The sequence below is a fragment of the Oncorhynchus masou genome, chromosome 5 (assembly GCF_036934945.1).
Source record: "Oncorhynchus masou masou isolate Uvic2021 chromosome 5, UVic_Omas_1.1, whole genome shotgun sequence".
In the NCBI taxonomy this organism is placed as follows: Eukaryota; Metazoa; Chordata; class Actinopteri; order Salmoniformes; family Salmonidae; genus Oncorhynchus; species Oncorhynchus masou.
The window spans coordinates 32,119,569-32,139,881 of record NC_088216.1 but is presented as its reverse complement, the minus strand read 5'-3'; the positions used below and the strand labels follow the sequence as shown (position 1 = coordinate 32,139,881).

Here is a 20,313-nt window from a genome sequence, read left to right as displayed (position 1 = left end):
TCTTCACGTTTGTTTTTGTTTTTAATAATCATGATGTTTTCATCAATTGGAATCATAATGAATTGCGCTGTTCTTCAGCAGTGGGGATTCCCCAACAATGTAGTGCTGCAAAGAGTGCATAATTCCGTCGCGTCCTTTTGTCTTTCTCAATATAACGTCAATTAATAGCCTACTCGTACTGTTAATGTAATACAACATAATCCGTTTATCTTAAATGTCCATTGTCTCATTAAGGATTGGCCGCGCACTCTTAGCATGGGTTGCGAGGGGATAGAATCGCTGGTTTCACCAGCACTAAGGCACAAGGCTAGGGGGATTTCTGAAAGGAAGATTCTGATGAGACAATACACCGACCACCCACGGTCATTATTGGGTGCTTATTGAGTATCATAGGAATATTTGCTTGATTTAATACTAAACATGTTCGATACCTGCACCAGAGTTGGCTAGATGGAAACGAATGCCTTTCTGAACATCCCGACAAGCATGGCTGGAGCCAGGGTCTTGAGTTTTAGTGAGGTCTAGAACCCCCCCTTCTCATTTCAATAAATGTTCAGACAGGTGAAGCTCATTTACTGCATTTCTATACTATTTCAAAACACAAAAATGCTAACATAGCCACTACACCTTAACTCACATCAACTCAGCATCGGAATTGAAAACTATACATTTATATGTACAGAAGGATCTGTTGGCAGTAAAAGTATTTTATTAACAAAAGGTCAACAAATATGTTTGCTTTACAGATTTGCTGCAGTTTTACAGCCAATTTCCTGCAAGTCTACACTTTCTGGCATGCCATGCTTATATGATGAGTTAGAGTGACTACCAGAATTAATGAGGGCCCCTTGGAGGTCAGGATCCCTGGCTACATGCGTTGCGTTCTGGGTCGGTAATTCAGCCATGAAAGTTTAGCTGGCTAGACTAACAACTAATTTACCAATCTATGTTTAACTGTCATGTTCTAATTGAGTGACTGTCAGTCAGTGACAATGTATTTATTTGTATTCAAAAGAATGACAGTGGTCCAGACCTCTGTGTCCTCATATGTAGCTATGGCCCTGGTTATAAGTCCATGTGAATAGGGGATTTGACTTATAAACCCCTCCCCCTATTTACTAAACACTTTCATGCACAAATGTTTGGCCTATATCTCATTATGGAGTGCTTTCAATGGGATGTTCTGAATGTCAAAGTCATGCAGGTATTCAGTCAATTGCAGGACTCCTGGAATAGGACCTTTTAATGTTAACAGAATCGTTGTAGATGTACATTTGCATAGGTCTACAAACTGTCCAACATCTACCGCACACCTGTCAGTCGACAGGCTGCCATGGCAACAAAGGAGAGTGACCCAAGTGGATCCGGAGTAATCTCCAGGCAGAAATCAGGAGTGGGGGACAATGGGAATCGGACCTGACTGCGGTGCAGCACAGTTTGAAGTTTGTGAAGAACCTGGAAGAGCACTATGTTTGTCCCACCTGTAAAGGAGATGTTCTCAACCCACACCAAACCAGCTGCGGACACATCTCCTGCTACCGCTGCATCCAAGGGCTCCTGTAAGAACAGTAGTGATAAAAAAAATCTGCCATTTACTGCATGTTATGTGTTCATATACACAGTGAGATTTTTGGGGGGTGGTATGACTTTGGGTCAATTCCATTTCAATTCCAGTCAATCTAGGAGTTGAATCAAAATTCTATTTGTTATTTGAAAATGGTCCTTTCTCCTCTGAAGATTGTATTATTGTTTTTTAAGTTAATTTCCTAGAGATGACTGAAATCGAACTGGAATCAGCCCTATGATGAATTACCAGCCCTCAATTGTGCAAATCTAACTAGTCTGGTGTCAGACCAGCACAATTTAAAGGGAAGTTCAGGATTTTACAATTTGAAGTGGTCTCGTGTGGCTCAGTTGGTAGAGCATAGCACTTCCAACGCGAGGGTTGTGTATTCAATTCCCATGGGGAACCAGTATGAAAATGTATGCAGTCGCTCTGGATAACAGTGTCTGCTAAATGACTTAAATGTAAGGGAAGTGGTTCCTCACCCTGAAATTAGTCCATGGGCCACGATAAATTAATCCATGGTTTGGTTCTTCTTTAAACAGCTACTGGAAACTTCAGCTAACTTTAGTCACCACAAGATTGGAAATGGAAACTGAGCGTTTATTTTTATTGCCACATCACCATCAACATCAAAGCAAGTAGTTGATGTCAGGTGATTCAGCTTTTAAATATCTATATATTTTAAATGCTCAAGTTAGCTGAAGTTTGCAGTGGCCGTTTGATCTGCACTCGGGGCAGAGGTATAGAAGAAGCCCATGCAGTCCATGTCCAGGCAGTCGCACATGTCCTTGCCCAGGCAAGCAGCCAGCTTTGGTACACTTTGGTAGCAGCCAGCTTTGGTGCACTTTGGTAGCAGCCAGCTTTGGTGCACTTTGGTAGCAGCCAGCTTTGGTGCACTTTGGTAGCAGTCAGCTTTGGTGCACTTTGGTCGCAGTCAGCTTTGGTGCACTTTGGTAGCAGCCAGCTTTGGTGCACTTTGGTAGCAGCCAGCTTTGGTGCACTTTGGTAGCAGCCAGCTTTGGTGCACTTTGGTAGCAGCCAGCTTTGGTGCACTTTGGTAGCAGTCAGCTTTGGTGCACTTTGGTAGCAGCCAGCTTTGGTGCACTTTGGTAGCAGCCAGCTTTGGTGCACTTTGGTAGCAGCCAGCTTTGGTACACTTTGGTAGCAGCCAGCTTTGGTGCACTTTGCTCTTCGCCCCCATGGTTGATTTGATTAGGATCTATTTTTAGCTCACCATGGGCTCGTCTTCCAAGAGTCCTTAAAGCTACAATATGTAACTTTTTGCGCAATCTGACCAAATGTACATAGAAATGAGAGATATAGATCTGTCATCCTCATTGAAAGAAAGTCTAATTAGCGGTAGAACTTTTATAAAAGTTTATTTTCTGCATCTTTTACTTTCGGTTTTGTAGACCAGCAAACAGCTGAATATACAATATTTTTGGTCATTAAAAATATAATTCACTGCGTTTTACATGGTACAATGATTCTCTACACTATACATTGCTTATTTTGTCAAACTGAAATTAGGCGAACTATTAAGAGAAATTAGGCGAACTATTAGAACCAGGAAATGTAAAACATACAGGAATGTGGAAAAACTACAAAAGCAAAGTTAAAAACAAACAGATCCACATTCCTATTACGAGTTACACCTGCCAAGAGGCATGTGCACATATTCATTTAAATGCAACTTTACATATTACAATAATCTCTTACCCATTCTAATTTTTCAAGAGGCTTCGTGCGTTAATGAAGTTGTACAATTCTGAATGTACTCTTTTAGCCCATTGAGCTAAAGGGCTGTTAGTTGATACTGTAGGTAGCATATGTCAGCAATCATATTGAAATGTAATGCTCTCTTTTGTGCAGGGAAAACTCCGCAGCCACCACCTCGGCCTGTCCTTTGGACAGAGGTTTGATCAAATCTGATGAGGTGAGATTAAGAAACCATCGGTTCATTTGTGAAGTAAAAAGCTAAATATATGAAGAAATACTTTAGGCATACTTTATTCAGAATTATTTTTGTAGAGTACATTTTTACTGCTAACACAACTGATGTCTACAATGTATTTTCATTGGTACACAAAATATTTTGGGGTTTTACTTGTCATGAAACTTTAAGACACCAAACCTACTTCAATTGTAAGACAAAAACGACTGTATTAAAATTCCCGAGAAATGAAACATGAATCATGAGCTTCTTGAAATGTAAAACAATGCTACACAATAGTTACCATTTCCTGCAGGTTTTCCAAGACAATTGCTGCAAAAGGGAGATATCAAACTTAAGAAGTCTTCTGTACAAACTCCCCCAACTGCTCCCACAGAATGACATTATGTCAGTTGCAGGTAAATCCCACAAGACACCACAAGTATCCAATGTTACCCATTGCTGTAGTAAATACAAGAGAAACGACAGCTAAAAACAGGACTGTAAAAGTAGTAGGCTCTCCCCTTCCCTCTCTCTTTCTCAGGAGCATCTACAGGCATGTCAGTTTGAGTCATTGCAGTGTTCCAATACAGGCTGCAGTGAGTTCTTGCAACGCACTGATTTGCAGGAGCACCTCAGAATCAGCTGCTCCTATCGTATGGAGCGCTGTCACTACTGCACGCATTCTTACCACATGCTGCCAACTCGAGGTGAATGCCAGAGAAATGGACTGTTTCATAACATAGTCTGTTTTCATTTGATCTTCAATTTGTTTACACTTGCAAAGGTCAGGGTTGAAGTTTTATGATATGAGGACTTTCGATTTGCCATTGTACCCTGCGGTTTATTTGGGATCTTCTAAAATGGTTGAACTGTCCTCAGGCTCAACTTAGTATTTTTACTCTGTTACGAAAAACACAACTAGCCTACTGATTTTGCTGCACCCGCTATGTCTAGGGGTCTTAGGCCTAGTTAGGTGGTGTGTAACCTGATTTAAGATGTGCGTATACGGTATGTGAGAAATCACTGTATTCACCTAGGTGTTGAATGCATGTACCCGGGACACCGCTACATTAACTTAGGTCTAAGGCCAGCTCCGACTTGACCTCTTGGTCAGCCAGTCCAAGCAATTATTATTTGTTCAGATGGTGACAAAATAAATATGTACAACCAAACCACAAACAAACAAAAGGGTGGCCGAGTGGCTTCTGGCCTCCTCTCTTTCTCTCTGAGTGACAATCACTTTAATTGGCTGCACCTGATGTGTTTTTCAAGGCTGAGCTCACCATCTAGACCCGGTTGCTGCCACCTGGGAATGGAGTGTGGAAGTGTATCCTGGAAATGTGTTTCCTAACTCTGTGCTACCCCCCATATCACAAGTCATATTAAGGAAGTGGATTGTCCTTCAACTGTGTTTCCCCCTCTAACCCTTGTACTACATTTAGCCAAAGATTATTTTTTACATAGTCTGGGAATTACATACAGTAATTCTCCCAACAGGTGGCGCAATTGGCTTGAATAGATGTTTGAATTCCTCACCCTTACTGCAGTCTCTTTAACAGTTCACACAACTACAATAAGTGCCTTTGACAACATTTGAATGAAGCTCTTTTCAGTCTATTATGATATGATACTGTAAGTCTTAAAGAAGGAAAATCCTCCTTAATAATCACTTATTATTTCTGTTCGGACACCACCAGGAACATGAGAGGTATACATGCCCAGAGGTTGAAATCAAGTGCCCCAACAAATGCTCCCAGATGATTAAAAGATGCATGTTAAATATTCAGATATTACCAAAATATTTGTTTTATTTGCTAAATGTATTGTTTGAAGAAAGATTTTCTATATTCCTTGACATTTTGCAACAACCACATACACTGATTGTACAAAACATTAAGAACACCTGCTCTTTCCATGATAGACTATCCAGGTGAATCCCTTATTGATGTCACTTGTTAAATCCACTTCAATCAGTGTAGATGAAAGAGAGGAGACAGGTTAAAGAAGGATTTTTAAGACATGGATTGTGTATGTGTGCCATTCAGATGGTGATTGGGCAAGACAAAATATTTAAGTGCCTTTGAACGGGGCATGGTAGTAGGTGCCAGGCACACCGGTTTGAGTGCGTCAAGAACTGCAATGCTGCTGGGTTTTTCACGCTCAACAGTTTGTGTGTATCAAGAATGGTCCACCACCCAAAGGACATCCAGGCAACCTGACACAACTGTGGGAAGCATTGGAGTCAACTTGGGCCAGCATCCCTGTGGAACACGTTCAACACCACGTGGAGACCCGACGAATTGAGGGCAAAAGTTGCACCCCGCAACTCAACACTAGAAAGGTGATCCTAATGTTTTGTACACTCAGTGTATAATACACTGCACAGGAGTTTGTAAAACTGTATGAGTGACTGTTTCTACCTCTCACCCAATCTCCCTTCTCTCTCATGTATCCGTCTCCATCTGACTTCTCTCCTCTCTCCTTTTCACCTTTTTATACCCTCCCCTCACTTTCCCTCTCTGACTAACAACCTCTGCTTGTAATGTATTCTCCCTCTATCACACAGCTTGAAGACCATGCTGAACGGTGTCCTGAGGTGCAGACGGACTGTGTTTATAAGAAATATGGCTGCTCTGTCCGGGTTGGTGGACATATTCTCTGTGCTTTGGATTAAAATTCTACGCCCAAGGAAATCTAGTTTTAGTCAGACAATCTCAAAGTCGCAATGATTGCATTATCTCAATGAGTCAAAGTCCTTATGCGACCCTCTTGGGTGGGTAGTGGCTGACACAGATGCCATGTGGTGATAAAACAATGGCCTTATAACATTTTAATACAATAAGAACTGTCTATAACGGTCTCAAGAATGTCTGTATGAAAGCGTCAGAATGAACAAAAATATAAACGCAACAATCAACAATTTGAATGATTTTACTGAGTTTACAATTCATATAAGGAAATCAATCAATTGAAATAAATGAATTAGGCCCTAATCTAAGGATTTCACATAACTGGGCAGGGGAGCAGACATGGGTGGGCATGGGAGGTCATAGACCCACCCACTTGGGAGCCAGGCCCAGCCAATCAGATTGAGTTTATCCCCACAAAAGGGCTTTATTACAGACAGAAATATTCCTCAGTTCCATCTGCTGTCCGAGTCTCAGACCATCCCGCACGTAAAGAAGCCGGATGTGGAGATCCTGTGCTGGCATGGTTATACATGGTCTGAGGTTGGGAGGCCGATTGGACGTACTGCCAAATTCTCTAAAACAATGTTGGAGGTGGCTTATGGTAGAGAAATTAACATTAAATTCTCTGGCAATAGTTCTGTTGGACATTCCTGCAGTCAGCATGCCAATTGCACACTCCCTCAACTTGAGACACCTGTGGCATTGTGTTATGTGACAAAACTGCACATTTTAGAGTGGCATTTTTATTGTCCCCAGCACAAGGTGCACCTGTGTAATGATCATGCTGTTTCAATTTCTTGATATGCCACACCTGAATGGAGATGGATAGATTATTTTGGCAAAGGAGAAATGCTCACTAACAGGGATGTAAAGACATTTTTCACATTTGAGAGAAATAAGCTTTTTGTGCATATGGAACATTTCTAGGATCTTTTATTTCAGCTCATGAAACATGAGACCAACACTTTACATGTTGCGTTTATACTTTTGTTCAGTAATAGTAATGTGTGTTTATATGAACTAGTCCTATACATTACAACCAAAAGATACAGATATTAATTTGTCTTGGTTCAACAACAGCCTTACCCATCGGGTAATGTCAAAACAGTATGTATAATGAGTGTTATAATTTGTATGTCATTGTTTGGTATGTCATTTTTAAACATGTCTAGACATGATAGGCAGTTATATTGCCATACAACTAATTGTTATTTCTCTCTGTGTGGACAGGAGAGGAGAGCCCAAGTTAAAGTTCACCAGGAAACCGCTCTCAATCACCACATCTTCTGGGGAGCAACACCAAGCTGGAGACACAGGTAGGACCAATCACTACCCAGAACTTTTCTGTTTATGGACCAGGGTACATTCAGAATGAAGAAAGCGTAGCAAATGTTTAGTTGGTGCTGTTTTGAACGAGCAAGTTAAACAGTCATCATAAGGACAATGCATGGTCACAAAACATTCAAAAGGGCCAAATCCTAACTTGAGGTTTGCAAATGGAACACACACTTATGTCCTTTCTTTTGGAGACTTGCGCCAAGCATGAGTTTCCTGCACACATCTCAAGTTAGGATTCAGCCCTTATAGTGCCTAGATCAGTGTGCCAAAGGGCAAGTTGTACCTAGAGCCAGTGCGGTGGCAACGGTTGAACTTTGACCATTTCTCTGACCTGCCAGATGGAAATCCTCCAGCAGGAGGTGCTGCTGAGGCACAAGGAGCTCCAAGAGAGGAGCCGCCAGGTCAGCGGTCTGGAGGAGGTGGTCCGCCCGCTGGCCCAGCAGGTCAGCCGATGTGACAACACCCTGTCTGCAGTACAGGTAAGAAGCAGGACAGGTAAGAAGCAGTACTGTAACATGTAACCATTACAACACCCAGAGGTCTGGTTGATCTAGCGGTAATGCTGCAGAATCCAGCATGTCTACAGTGTGGGTATGAATCTGGCCTACTGCACTTTGACACAACCTCTCTCCATCGTTTCCCATCTTCTCTCTGTTCAATAAAATCTAAAAAGAATTAAAAAAGTAAGAAACACTGCATATGAAACCAAAGCAGGAATAATTAATACACACAACACTGCACTTAATAGAATCCATTGGTCATAGGAATCGTTAAAACGTTAAGATTCTCATAAGAGGAGAGACTACACATTGATTGTGTTTATTAAAGCATGCAACAGAAAACGTTTTAAAACATTAAACATTCTGTTTGGTGCCAAATGATTATGAACACTACCCAGGTAAATAGCAGTACTGTAAATAAAGTGTTACGGTTTTCTGGACGTCCCTGCACAGGGCACTCTGGAGGACCAGAGGGACCACATCTCCAGCGTCCAGCTCAAGGAGCTGTCCAGTGTGTTTGGCCCTGGTGTGGCCCGGGAGGAACTGGGCCAAATCAGAGCGTCCCTGGATGCCCTCAGACAGCAGGTGTCCGTCACGGAGGGGCTCAAAGACCACCTGGGTGAGTGGAGGGGGTCATAAGTGGTCTGAGTGAACTAAAGGTGGATTGGAGATCATTATAATGGTTTACACCGACGGTAAGCCCATGACGTGTGAAAAGTGGGTCTTGGGAAATGTAACTGCCACTGGATTATTTGAATTATGGTTAAACTGCCTCTATCTTTGGCAGCATATTCCACAGAATTCAAGTAACTCAGTAGTTACCAACCCCAGGTTACTGGAAAGATAAGCAATAAGCTAAAGTCTCCCAAGGCTTGTAACAGATTATGGAAAGACTCAAGACTGTGTTAGGCCAATGATCTTAAGTCTCTAAGGCTTGTAACAGATTATGGAAAGACTCAAGACGGTGTTAGGCCAATGATCTTAAGTCTCTAATGCTTGTAAGTGATTGAGCAAATCATTAACATTGTACTGACATTTACAATCACCAGTAGATTAATTAAAGTATAAAACATTCCATCGCCCATCTTTCCCCCCAGGGGAGTTGAAGGAGACTTACATGCGCCATTCGCGCCTCTTCAGCATCCACACGGCGCAGCTGGAGTGCAACGAGGAGCACATCAGAGAGCTCGAGTCCACCTCATACGACGGCAAGCTCATCTGGAAGCTCCGCGAAGAAGAAGGCCGGGGCACGAGGCCAGGGACCGTGCCTAAGCAGCGCGCCCTTCCACACAGGCCGCAGCGGCTACAAAATGGCCGCCAGGGCCTACCTGAACGGCGACGGGGCAGGCCGGGACACCCACCTGTCTCTCTACGTGGTCCTCATGAGGGGCGACTTCGACCCCCTCCTGCCCTGGCCCTTCAGACAGCCTGTGTCATTGTCAGTGCTGGATCAGAGCGGCACCAACAACCACCTAACTATGAGTTTCAAACCCGACCCCGAAAACACTAGCTTCCACCGGCCCGGCTCGGCCGCTGCAAACGCCAGCGCCCCCACCAACGTGGCCTCTGGTTTCCAGTGCTTTGCCTCGCATGCCCAGCTGGAGACGCCCAAGAACACCATCTACGTGAGAGACGATACGCTCTTTGTTAAGGTCAAAGTGGACACGAGCGGTTTGGAGGACTTGTAGAGAGGCCTTAAAGAACTGGTTTGAGATAATTTCAAAAACAGTTAGCTAATGTTTCAAAGCTCAGTGCAGGCCAATGCCTCAGCTGTACTCCAAATTGAGCAAAGTAAGCTTGCAGAAATAGTGTCAGCAAGTCCATGCAGTTTTCTCCCAGATACTTAAATGATAAAGCAATACAGAAATTGCAGTGAATTATTTACATTTTGTATTTCTTTAGCCTTGTCTGCAGACTGCTTGTAGGTGCTCACTGAGGATTCAAGTGTTAATGCTGCCCAAAGATATTATATTGAATAATATTTTTGGGATTAAAGTCCCACAATCAGAGAGCACGCAATCTATTAATTAATTAATTAATGACAACTCAGGGATTTTAATGGACAGCTGTTAAAAAGTTATTCATGTAATTAGCGTACACTTTATAATACCTTTACTGAATAAGCCAATATACAGTACATGTTGAACGTTTATTTAAATTCTTATGAATTTAAAAATTGAAATGTTAAAAGTAAAAAAAGAATGCTTATTCCTGAAAGTTATTATAAAGTGTTACCATTGATGAATGAATTGTGACATGTGTTTTTCCTTCAATTTTGTGGTACATGCATAACAACAATTATGTGCATCACATGTCATATCCAGTCAGTAAATATGTAGACTGTGGTTGTGGGATAACATTACTTTTTTGGTGGGGAACAATATTTAGCAACATTTTCCTACGTACTGTATCTTATGACTGTACAGTATGTGTTAACGGTAAAACAACATGTGGGCCTTCAAGTAAAAACATTATGGGATACCAATGCATAACAAATGATACTTCAGTTACAGGTATGCATTATACATTTCTATGGGAATGCAGTGGTCTTTTGGATAAATACTGAAATACCAGGACTGGGATTCAATCCGATGCACGTTATAGAGCAGCGCACTAAGCGAAAGAAAATGAATGCGATCTATGCGAAATAAATGCCTTTTAAATGGTGCATTGCCGGCTGTCTAGTGTGCTGCTCCATTATGGAATCCCAGCCTTAAAAATAAGGGAAGAGTAACAACACACATTAATGGGCCACAACAACCCTATTTATGAATCCATGGTGCTAGTTTATTCGAAAAGACGACACGTTTCGACCGTAGTCTTGTCAAAATGACACTTTCTTTTTGCAGCCATGTCATTCTGTCTGACTACAGAAACACGTGGTTCTACTTTAAAGAAGGCAAATATATAAGCATGTATGTAAACCCCTTACATCTCATACAGAAAGTTCAGCACAGCAGATTGGAACATCTGGGGGGAAAAAACTATGACAGACACATCCAGGAACTTTCAACAGGTGCTGGAAGTCAAATGTTTAGCAAAAGGTACAAGTAGACAGGGCACACAGATCTTGTGGTTTACTAAAACAAAGTGTTGAACTATCAACATATACCTAATAAACTTAAAAGGGGGAATCTGCAGTTGCTACATCCAATTTGGAATTATATTGTAAGGGATATTTACCTGTTGATTCTTGAAGAATATAACTTATAAATGCAATGAACTTATAGTTGAACTGTCGTACCCCATCAGAACCCAAAATATAAGCTTTTATATGGGTTCTGATTGGGTACGACAGTTTATCTAAGCCCATGGCATTTATACGTTATATTCTTCAAGAATCAACATGTGTATATATATCACGAATATAGAAGTCCGCCAATGTTTTGTTATCTTGGATGACCTGTCCTTGCATCCGTAGCTCTGTCTATGATTTTGAGTGGTTACATTTCTCCAGGCCCAGAGGAAACTGCTTTGTTATTGTTTCAGCTGTGGACTTCCCCTTTAAAGGGATAGTTGAAACTAATGATAGATTTCCTTATCTTTTAAGCAGTCTACAGACAACAATCCTGATTTGGTTTAGTTTCCCTGGCCACTGTCTCCAAATGCTAACTTTTTAGCATTTATCACCCAACACCAATGGTATATCCCGTATATTAGCATCTTAAAGTATAACTTAATTGATCTACATTAGGAATTTCAGACACTTTAGGATGATTTGGACATGAAACGCGCACAGTTATTAAACTACAACAATATTTGAAATGTAACAGGGCAGACATCTTATACAGAAAAATAATAGTTTGGGATGGTTTACAGAAAAGTCGTATAAGCCTGTGAAGATCAGAGAAGATTGGATCGATACACCCACCAACACTCGCACATACCTCATTGATTTGATTTTACTGTCACAGACACCTCTGATGGGCAGATATGTATATCACGGTTGATGGCGTCTTTCATCTTCCAAACAGAGATGTATGGGTAGACCGTCTCAGTAAACCTATGTTTATGAGTGTAGATGTGTGTATTGTCTTTGGGGTCATAGAAAGCCACTTCCCCCCTGTCGTAGTTCAGCTGAACTCTGATCCTCTGGGGTATCCTCTTCAGAGTGAGCGTTTTACCAGCTCCATTTGTATACTTGCGCCCCCTTTTCAGTAGAGCCCAGATTCCGTATTCTGGTGACGCAAGAAGATCTTCTCCCTTCCGATCGACGGACTCTGCAGCCACGCCTAGATTCCACTCAGGTTGGTCGCCCACCTCCAACTCCCAGCTATGCTCTGAACCCTTCACAAAGCCTGTGGAGCCAATGACCTTTGCCCACCGTGTGAACCGCTCTGGGTTGTCCGGAATCTGCTGCTTCTCTACGGCTGTGTGTCGCACGCTGGTGAGGTCATCAGACAAAGTCATAGTAGAGGGAGCCGTGTTGGGGTCCAAAATTATGGGCGAGTGTTTGACTATCGCCTGCATCTGCTCCCAGACTTGGAACTGCAGGTTTCCCAGGTGTTTGGCGATGTCGATCAGCGCTCCGGAGACGAGCTGTGGATCCGGAAGATCAAGTTGGGCTCTGGCTCTGCCCTGGGTGTGTTCGTAACTCACAAGGAAGTTTTCACTGCCTTTGTTCAGGTCCTCTTTCACAGCCTCAATGGCAGATTCGAGAGAGAGGATCTGCTCAGCAATGCTGTCCATGCCTTTCTCAATTAACATTCCCTTTTCCTTCTCCTCCTCCCTCAGAGCAGCCAGTCTGGCATCCTCTTCCTCTCTCAGGAACTCGTGGAGCTTCACAAACTCTTCCCTGATCCTCCTCGTTGTGTCCACCTGCTGGTCCTTGGTGTGCTGAGTCATGCTATCATAGCTCTCTTGGGCATTTACACATTTCTCCAGCTTTTCCTCCAGATGTGTTAAGTCAGATCTCAGGTCGTCCTTCAGCACACTCACCGATTTCCCCTCTTCCCTTCTTTTTTTCTTTGTTGATTCCTCTTCCGGAAGATCTCTCTTTAAAGACATAGCAAGTTTGTTAAGGTTCATGTTGCTTAGGATCATGATTGTGACGTTCACAGCTCCCTCATCGCAGTAGGTCTCCACCATCCTATCCACAGTGGCATGCCTTGTGACATTCTCCAGATGAGCCTTTGAAATGTTAGCAAAATCTTTCAGATTGCTATTGCACAGCTCCCAGTTAAATCTCTCCATCTCTTTGTTGTCCAGTTTCTCCAGAATGGTCAGCAACAACTCAGAGACAGATGCTGCCATTGTAGAACACTAGATACACTGCACAAGGTAGTGAAATGTACAACTTTGTTTAACTTTCACATTTAACAGTTGCCCTTGGAAGTCACAGTTTTGGATGTTCTCTCTTAATAATCCTTTTGTTTCAACCAATAATTCCTGTGTTGCTTTTTCAGTCAGATGGAGAGAGAGTGAAGATTACAAGCAGCCCTAAACAAATTTCACAGAGTTTTAGGAGTTTTTTTTTATCTTTCTGGGTGTTGACAGGAAACCGTTAGAACTGTGAACTGTGTGATAGGTCTGTCAAACTCCTTGCTGTTGGCTGATTTCCCAGAAGCAGCTGACCTTGTCATTGTGCACATCCAGTGTAGTCTTTGTGGTTGTGTACACACACGTACATGTTCACAGACCTCATGCATTTCTTGTAAATTGTTTGACTTCCTTTCAGACGTTATAACAAATATATGGACAAAAGGTATAACAAATGTAAATATAAGGGGGATCTGTAAGAGACTATTTAGTGACATCCAATCTGTTTCTGCTATACTGTCTCATAGCTTTACATTATTGTGATTATAAAGACAATGTTAACTATTTCGCTAGAGCTCATATCATCTGTGCAGAATTTACCATAACAAACTAACAATGGGTCTCATCTACTTGTAGCATCCTGACATTGTGGATAGTCTGGGTTTGTAAGTGTAAAGATGGGAACAGTGGTACACCAGGTGTCCTTGGAAGTGCTAGTATAAGTACTGTGTCAGGGGTTAGCTGGTGTCACTTGGGGGACACCATAAGATACTGTAGGAATGTTCTCCATATGTTATTATAGTCATTTAGTGGTTCATTAATTTAAAACGGTACATCTCTCCAGGTACATCTCAAACAGACTGTGGATTTCTTATGCTCCTCACGAACTAACGGCCAGAAAATAAATTAGATTCATTACATTGTCTTTTCCACTTCTACACAATAACGTTTTGGCAAGTCAATTAAATAAATCAATTCATTTATAGAGACCAGAAATTCTACTTTGCGGAGATAAGGACTTTACTTTACGCTCCATTCAACAACAAACAGCAAGTAAAACCGGGATTAAATCCAAGGTGCGTTGTAGAACAGTGCACTGGACATTCGACAAAGCGCATTTTAAAGGTATTTTCCCCGACATTCACAGATATCGCATTCGAATTGCAACTGGAATCTGCACAGCGAAACAGAACGTAAACTGTCGAGACTTTTGGGTGTTTGTATTTTTAAATGTTTTTATTTACCCTTTATTTAACTAGGCAAGTCAGTTAATAACACATTCTTATTTTCCATGACGGCCTAGGAAGTGGGTTAACTGCCTTGTTCAGGGGCAGAACGACAGATTTTACCTTGTCAGCTCGGGATTCAATCTTGCAACCTTTCGGTTACTAGTCCGATGCTCTAACCAGTAGGCTACATGCCGACCCAGGTTAGCATTTGCGTCCCTCGCATTTGCAACAATGAAAAACTGTTGTTACACATCATCCATGTTTTTTTGCTTATCAATGATGAAACATAATGCAAGTCATTTATAGCGCAAAGAGAAAGTGAGAGAATCCCACACATGCGCAGAAGCTTTGGATTTAGTTGTCGGAAAATGGTTCTAGAGAAGTCGGATATGCAGCCACTCTGTATTTTGAAACTCGTCTTAATGGTCTCAGGGGTACAATCCTTGATTCTGTTTCATCCCCCCCAGCTAAATGGCAGCTATGCTTTTTGGTTTGCTGAAAAGCTGCGGAAGGAGGTGACTGAAGAAATGTAATAAGTGGGTAACATTCATTGAAATGACCATTGAACAGCTGTACATATTGCAGATTTCACCTTTAAAAAATGATTGAAACTTTCTTTAGAAATATATGAAATGTACCAGTGATCAGTTGTATGAACACCCATCCACCAACATGCTAGCAGTGCTAATTTATATTAAGTTATACAAAGACGGACATTGTTATGGCCACGCAACAGGAACCGGCGACCATCGCACCACTTTGTAAAGATGAGCATGTCAGCTGGCACTAGGACAGCCAAACCTGGGGATGACGAGACTACACTGCTATTCTTAGCTCTTTTCAGTGTTCAGTGTTGAGAGAAGACTTGGGACCCTACTATCACCTCCACTACCACCCTATAACCAGGCCACGAACTCCAGACTGTCAGCCACCAAAGTAGTTCTCATTATTACGAGATGTGGAAGATCAAACATTAAGTGGCGCCACCATTTTGTGGCATGCATGCTCTTTCACATTCAGTCAAAACGGAAATAACAAAATGACTGCATATGGCAAGTTGTTTTTCCCTACACACACAGGCTACAGTTCAGCATGGCTGAGAGACATTTCCATCCAGGCAACTAATAGAACTTGGTAGAACTCACACCTTAAATTCCTTTGCATTACGATTTTGATTAGAGATTAACAATATAAAATGCCACTGTACTACATTCCTGATGTAAAACTTCTCTTACAGCCCCCATCACGTACGCTTTGGAAGCAAAGTACAGGCCCTATCTTGAGGTAATTTTGCAAAACTATTTGATCCAATCTAATTCACTGCATAGCAGGGACTGATGTTCTGTATTCCTACTGTGCAGGGTAACTAAGGAATAAACTATGTGGATGGAAGCCATCGCAGCCTTGAAATGTTTTCAAACATCTGGTTGGACAACAAGGCCAGCATCGTGTTCACTAGGCACCGGATGGAACACAATGGACTGAAACAGGGAGGGATTTCCTGGCCTTGCCCCAGGAAATTCCAGACTGACCTGGAATTTGAATTGAATTAAATGGAATGTACAGGGAGCGAGAACTGAATGAAAATGCAATTTGTGAAATTGACACCAACCCTTGTACAGTGTGATATTTTATCCTCAACTGCAATTAAAACAAAATGTAATTGAGCTCATTAACTCCATCAGTTTAAGTTGATATATGTTTTAGGCTTTTAGTTTACATTTTCAGAATAAGAATATCTGGGCTGCTATCAATTAACAACCTTGAGGACACCAAGCAAAAGCACTCAATGCCCATCCATGCTCCTTCTCACAGTAGTTTGAAATAACATTGCAATGGTACGTGGTGTAAGACAGAGGATATACGAATTCAGTGGTGCACAGCATCCCTGCACAAACCAATCAGACCTATAGCAAACATGATTGATTGACACTTCTCCGTTCAGCTCTGGACCAATTGGCAGAGGAGTTGCCAGGGAAGCTGTACTCAAGGGCCGAGCTGTCACATGAAAAAGAAGACAAGGGAGTGACCGTGGGAGCCCCTTCCCTTTCCCAATGGGGTGGCCCGTGACTGGCCTGACTCCAGAGCTGTATGGTCAGTGTTGCTCTTTAAGTTCCTGCCAGTGTTCCCTTCTTTACAACCTAAACAATTTATTGTGTGTGTTGTGTTTGCCTTTTTATTTAGAAAGATTATTTGTGCAATGAAAAATATCAAAATATAATTTATTATTATGTTCCACATGTTAGTGTGGTAATAAAAACTGCTCTAGGGCCTGTTTTGCCCTTTCGTCCACAATAGTTGTAAACTGTATGGAGAGGTAAAAAAAACCTGCCTGTTTTGCATAACACAGTTCGTTACTAACGTAGTGGAGAAGTGAAGCAGTGCACTCTTATTGTAAGTATAGGAGTAAATCCTCGTGAATATCTGTTTAAATAAACCCTGTAGTATTGAAATCACGATAATGAAAAACCAAAAAATACAACGGTGTCAACGAACACAGCTGATTCTGTAGCTCGACCCAGGTACTGTAGTTAATCAATATTACAAACATTTTACACAACAGTACAACCAAAAGTTAGATGGTGCCTTTACACTATGGTCATTCTAGACAGATGGAACTGGAACTGCGCTCACATTCATAGACAGCGCTCTAGATGCAAGGACTGGCCTTGTCACTCCATTGAACTTTGATACTGCTGTGACCATTACCACTCTGCAGGATTAGTAAAAACGGGACCCTGGTGGTATGGGTAAACATTGACGACCACCTCAGATTGGTGACCACGTGAGATAACGCCTACATCGCAGAGGCCTTCCAATGTACAGTGGGGCAAAAAAGTATTTAAGTCAGCCACCAATTGTGCAAGTTCTCCCACTTAAAAAGATGAGAGAGGCCTGTAATTTTCATCATAGGTACACTTCAACTATGACAGACGAAATGAGAAGAAAAAACCCCCAGAAAATCACATTGTAGGATTTTGACAATTGGCATTGGTGAAAAACTTACATAGGTCATGAATCATTCTAGATATTCTGATGAGTATAACTTTAGGTGTAATATACACCATTTATACAAAAGCATGTGGACACACCTTTTAAATTAGTGGATTCGGCTATTTCAGCCACACCCATTGCTGACAGGTGTATAAAATCGGGCACACCGTCATGCAATCTCCATAGACAAACATTGCCAGGAGAATGGGCTTACTAAAGAGTTCAGTGACTTTCAACTTGGCACCGTCATAGTATGGCACCTGTCCAACATGTCAGTCAAATTTCTTCCCTGCTAGAGCTGCCCCGGTCAACTGTTAGTGCTGTTATTGTTAAGTGGAAACATCTAGGAGTAACAACGGCTCAGCCGCAAAGTGGTAGGCCACACAAGCTCACAGAACGGCACCGCAGTGCTGAAGCGCATAGCGTGTAAAAATCGCCTGTCCTCGGTTGCAATACTCACTACCGAGTTCCAAACTGCCTCTACAAGCAACGTCAGCACAATAAATGTTAGTCGGGAGCTTAATGAAATGTGCTTCCATGGCCAAGCAGCCACACACAAGCCTATGGTCACCATGCGCAATGCCAAACGTCGGCTGGAGTGGTGTAAAGCTTGCCGCCATTGGACTCTAGAGCAGTGGAAACCCGTTCTCTAGAGTGTTGAATGACGCTTCACCATCTGGCAGCCCGACAGACGGACCTGTGTTTGATGGATGCCCCAATGTATAGTGCCAACTGTAAAGTTTGGTGGAGCAGGAATAATAGTCTGGGGCTGTTTTTCATGGTTCGGGCTAGGCCCCTTCGTTCCAGTGAAGGGAAATCTTAACGCTACAGCATACGTCATTCTAGACGGCTCTGAAAGCCATGTCCTGTTTCAGCATGACAATGCCCCCATGTTCAACGCGAGATCCATACAGAAATGGTTTATCGAGAACGGTGTAGAAGAACTTTACTGGCCTGCACAGAGCCCTGGCCAATGAACGCCTTTGGGATTAACTGGAACGCTGACTGCGAGCCAGGCCTAATCACCCACATCAGTGCCCGACTTCACTAATGCTTTTGTGGGTGATTTGAAGCAAGTCCCCGCAGCAATGTTCCAACATCTAGTGGAAAACCTTCCCAGAAGAGTGGTGGCTTTTATAGCAGCAAAGTAGGGACCAACTCCATATTAATGCCAATGATTTTGGAATAAAATGTTTCCAATGAGCAGTCCACATACTTTTGGTCATATATTGTATAATGTGTGTATGTATAAAATGTGTGTATAGAGTATCTATATATGATAAGCTAGTTACTTTAAAAATATTTTTATTTTACTAGGATACAAAAATATATACTGTTATAATTTCCTCCAAATTTACAAGGAAGTTGTTGCATACCGTACTTTAAGGTCAAATGAACTGAAGTTTCTTACCTCTTACTCCTTAGACTGCAGTAAGGTGTATAACATCAGTAATGCCCAGACAATTGGCTTGGACAAGGTGGGGTTCACGTAGCTAGTGGTGGACGAGGTCAAGCTGCACATCCGCATGGAGAAGAGGTTAGAGGGCGAAGAGAAAATCGATGATCTGGTGCCTTTACTGAAGTAAAGCTGAGGAAGATGGGAAGAAAAGGGACTCCTGTCCTATTCAACACAAACTTCACATTTTAGTAGTTTGACTGGTAGCGTGCTATCATAATACTGTACTGGGCTTTTGCGAGAATGACATCAGTATTTCTAAAACCAACAATATTATAACAGCTATGTTAATGTTGATTGTACTATGTGTTCTAATTAAATTAACACTATGACACACAGTAGAAGTTGGACGTTTACATATACTTAGGTTAGAGTCATTAAAACTAGTTTTTCAACCACTTCACAAATTTCTTGTTGACAAACTATAGTTTTGGCAAGTCGGTTAGGCCCATCAACATTGTGCATGTCTTTAAACAGCTTAGAAAATTCAAAATAATGATGTCATGGCTTTAGAGGCTTCTAAAAGGCTAATTTACATAATTTGAGTCAATTGGTGGTGTTCCTGTGGATGTATTTCAAGACCTACCTTCAAACTCAGTGCCTCTTTACTTTACATCATGGGAACATCAAAAGAAATCAGCCAAGACCTCAGAAAAAAATGTAGACCTCCACAAGTCTGGTTCATCATTGGTAGCAATTTCCAAACGCCTGAAGGTACCACGATCATCTGTACAAACAATAGTACGCAAGTATAAACACCATTGGACCACGCAGCCGTCATACCGCTCAGGAAGGAGACGCATTCTGTCTCCTAGAGATGAACGTACTGGGGTGCAAAACATGTAAATCAATCCCAGAACAACAGCAAAATGACCTTGTGAAGATGCTGGAGAAAACAGGTACAAAAGTATCTACATCCATTGTAAAACAAGTCCTATATCGACAGAACCTGAAAGGCCGCTCAGCAAGGAAGAAGCCACTGCTCCAAAACCGCCATAAAAAAGCCAGACTATGGTTTGCGACTGCACATGGGGACAAAGATCGTACTTTTTGGAGAAATGTCCTCTGGTCTGATGAAACAAAAATAGAACTGTTTGGCCATAATGACCATTGTTATGTGGGGTGCTTTGCTGCAGGAGGGACTGGTGCACTTCACAAAATAGATGGCATCACGAGGAAAGAAAATGATGTTGATATATTGAAGCAACATCTCAAGACATCAGTCAGGAAGTTAAAGCTTGGTTGCAAATGAGTCTTCCAAATGGACAATGACCCCAAGCATACTTCCAAAGTTGTGGCAAAATGGCTTACGGACAAGAACGTCAAGGTATTGGAGTGGCCATC

At 42.0% G+C, this 20,313-nt stretch overlaps 1 protein-coding gene, 1 long non-coding RNA gene and 1 pseudogene across 4 annotated transcripts; 2 read left to right on the top strand and 1 right to left on the bottom strand.

Moving 5' to 3' along the window:
* The first annotated feature begins 1,333 nt into the window (after positions 1–1,333).
* On the top strand, positions 1,334–10,376 carry LOC135539433 (TNF receptor-associated factor 5-like; annotated as a pseudogene).
* On the bottom strand, positions 1,476–13,532 carry LOC135539431 (E3 ubiquitin-protein ligase TRIM35-like). 3 transcript variants are annotated; one of them, XM_064965316.1, is made up of 2 exons: positions 11,919–13,532; positions 1,476–1,557 (listed from the first exon to the last, which is right to left on the bottom strand). In XM_064965316.1, the coding sequence occupies exon 1, from the start codon at positions 13,282–13,284 to the stop codon at positions 11,920–11,922; it is 1,365 nt and encodes a 454-aa protein (XP_064821388.1). In that variant the 5' UTR covers positions 13,285–13,532; the 3' UTR covers positions 1,476–1,557; position 11,919. The 3 variants fall into 3 exon arrangements, with proteins under 3 accessions (XP_064821388.1, XP_064821387.1, XP_064821386.1); XM_064965315.1 differs by lacking the exon at positions 1,476–1,557 and adding an exon at positions 7,865–7,999; XM_064965314.1 differs by lacking the exon at positions 1,476–1,557 and adding an exon at positions 8,570–8,646.
* Positions 13,533–14,773: 1,241 nt separating this feature from the next.
* LOC135539434 (uncharacterized) lies at positions 14,774–16,764 on the top strand. Its single transcript, XR_010455618.1, has 3 exons — positions 14,774–15,055; positions 15,757–15,803; positions 15,881–16,764. It is a non-coding gene; the product is annotated as an uncharacterized LOC135539434 (long non-coding RNA).
* Positions 16,765–20,313: the final 3,549 nt, after the last annotated feature.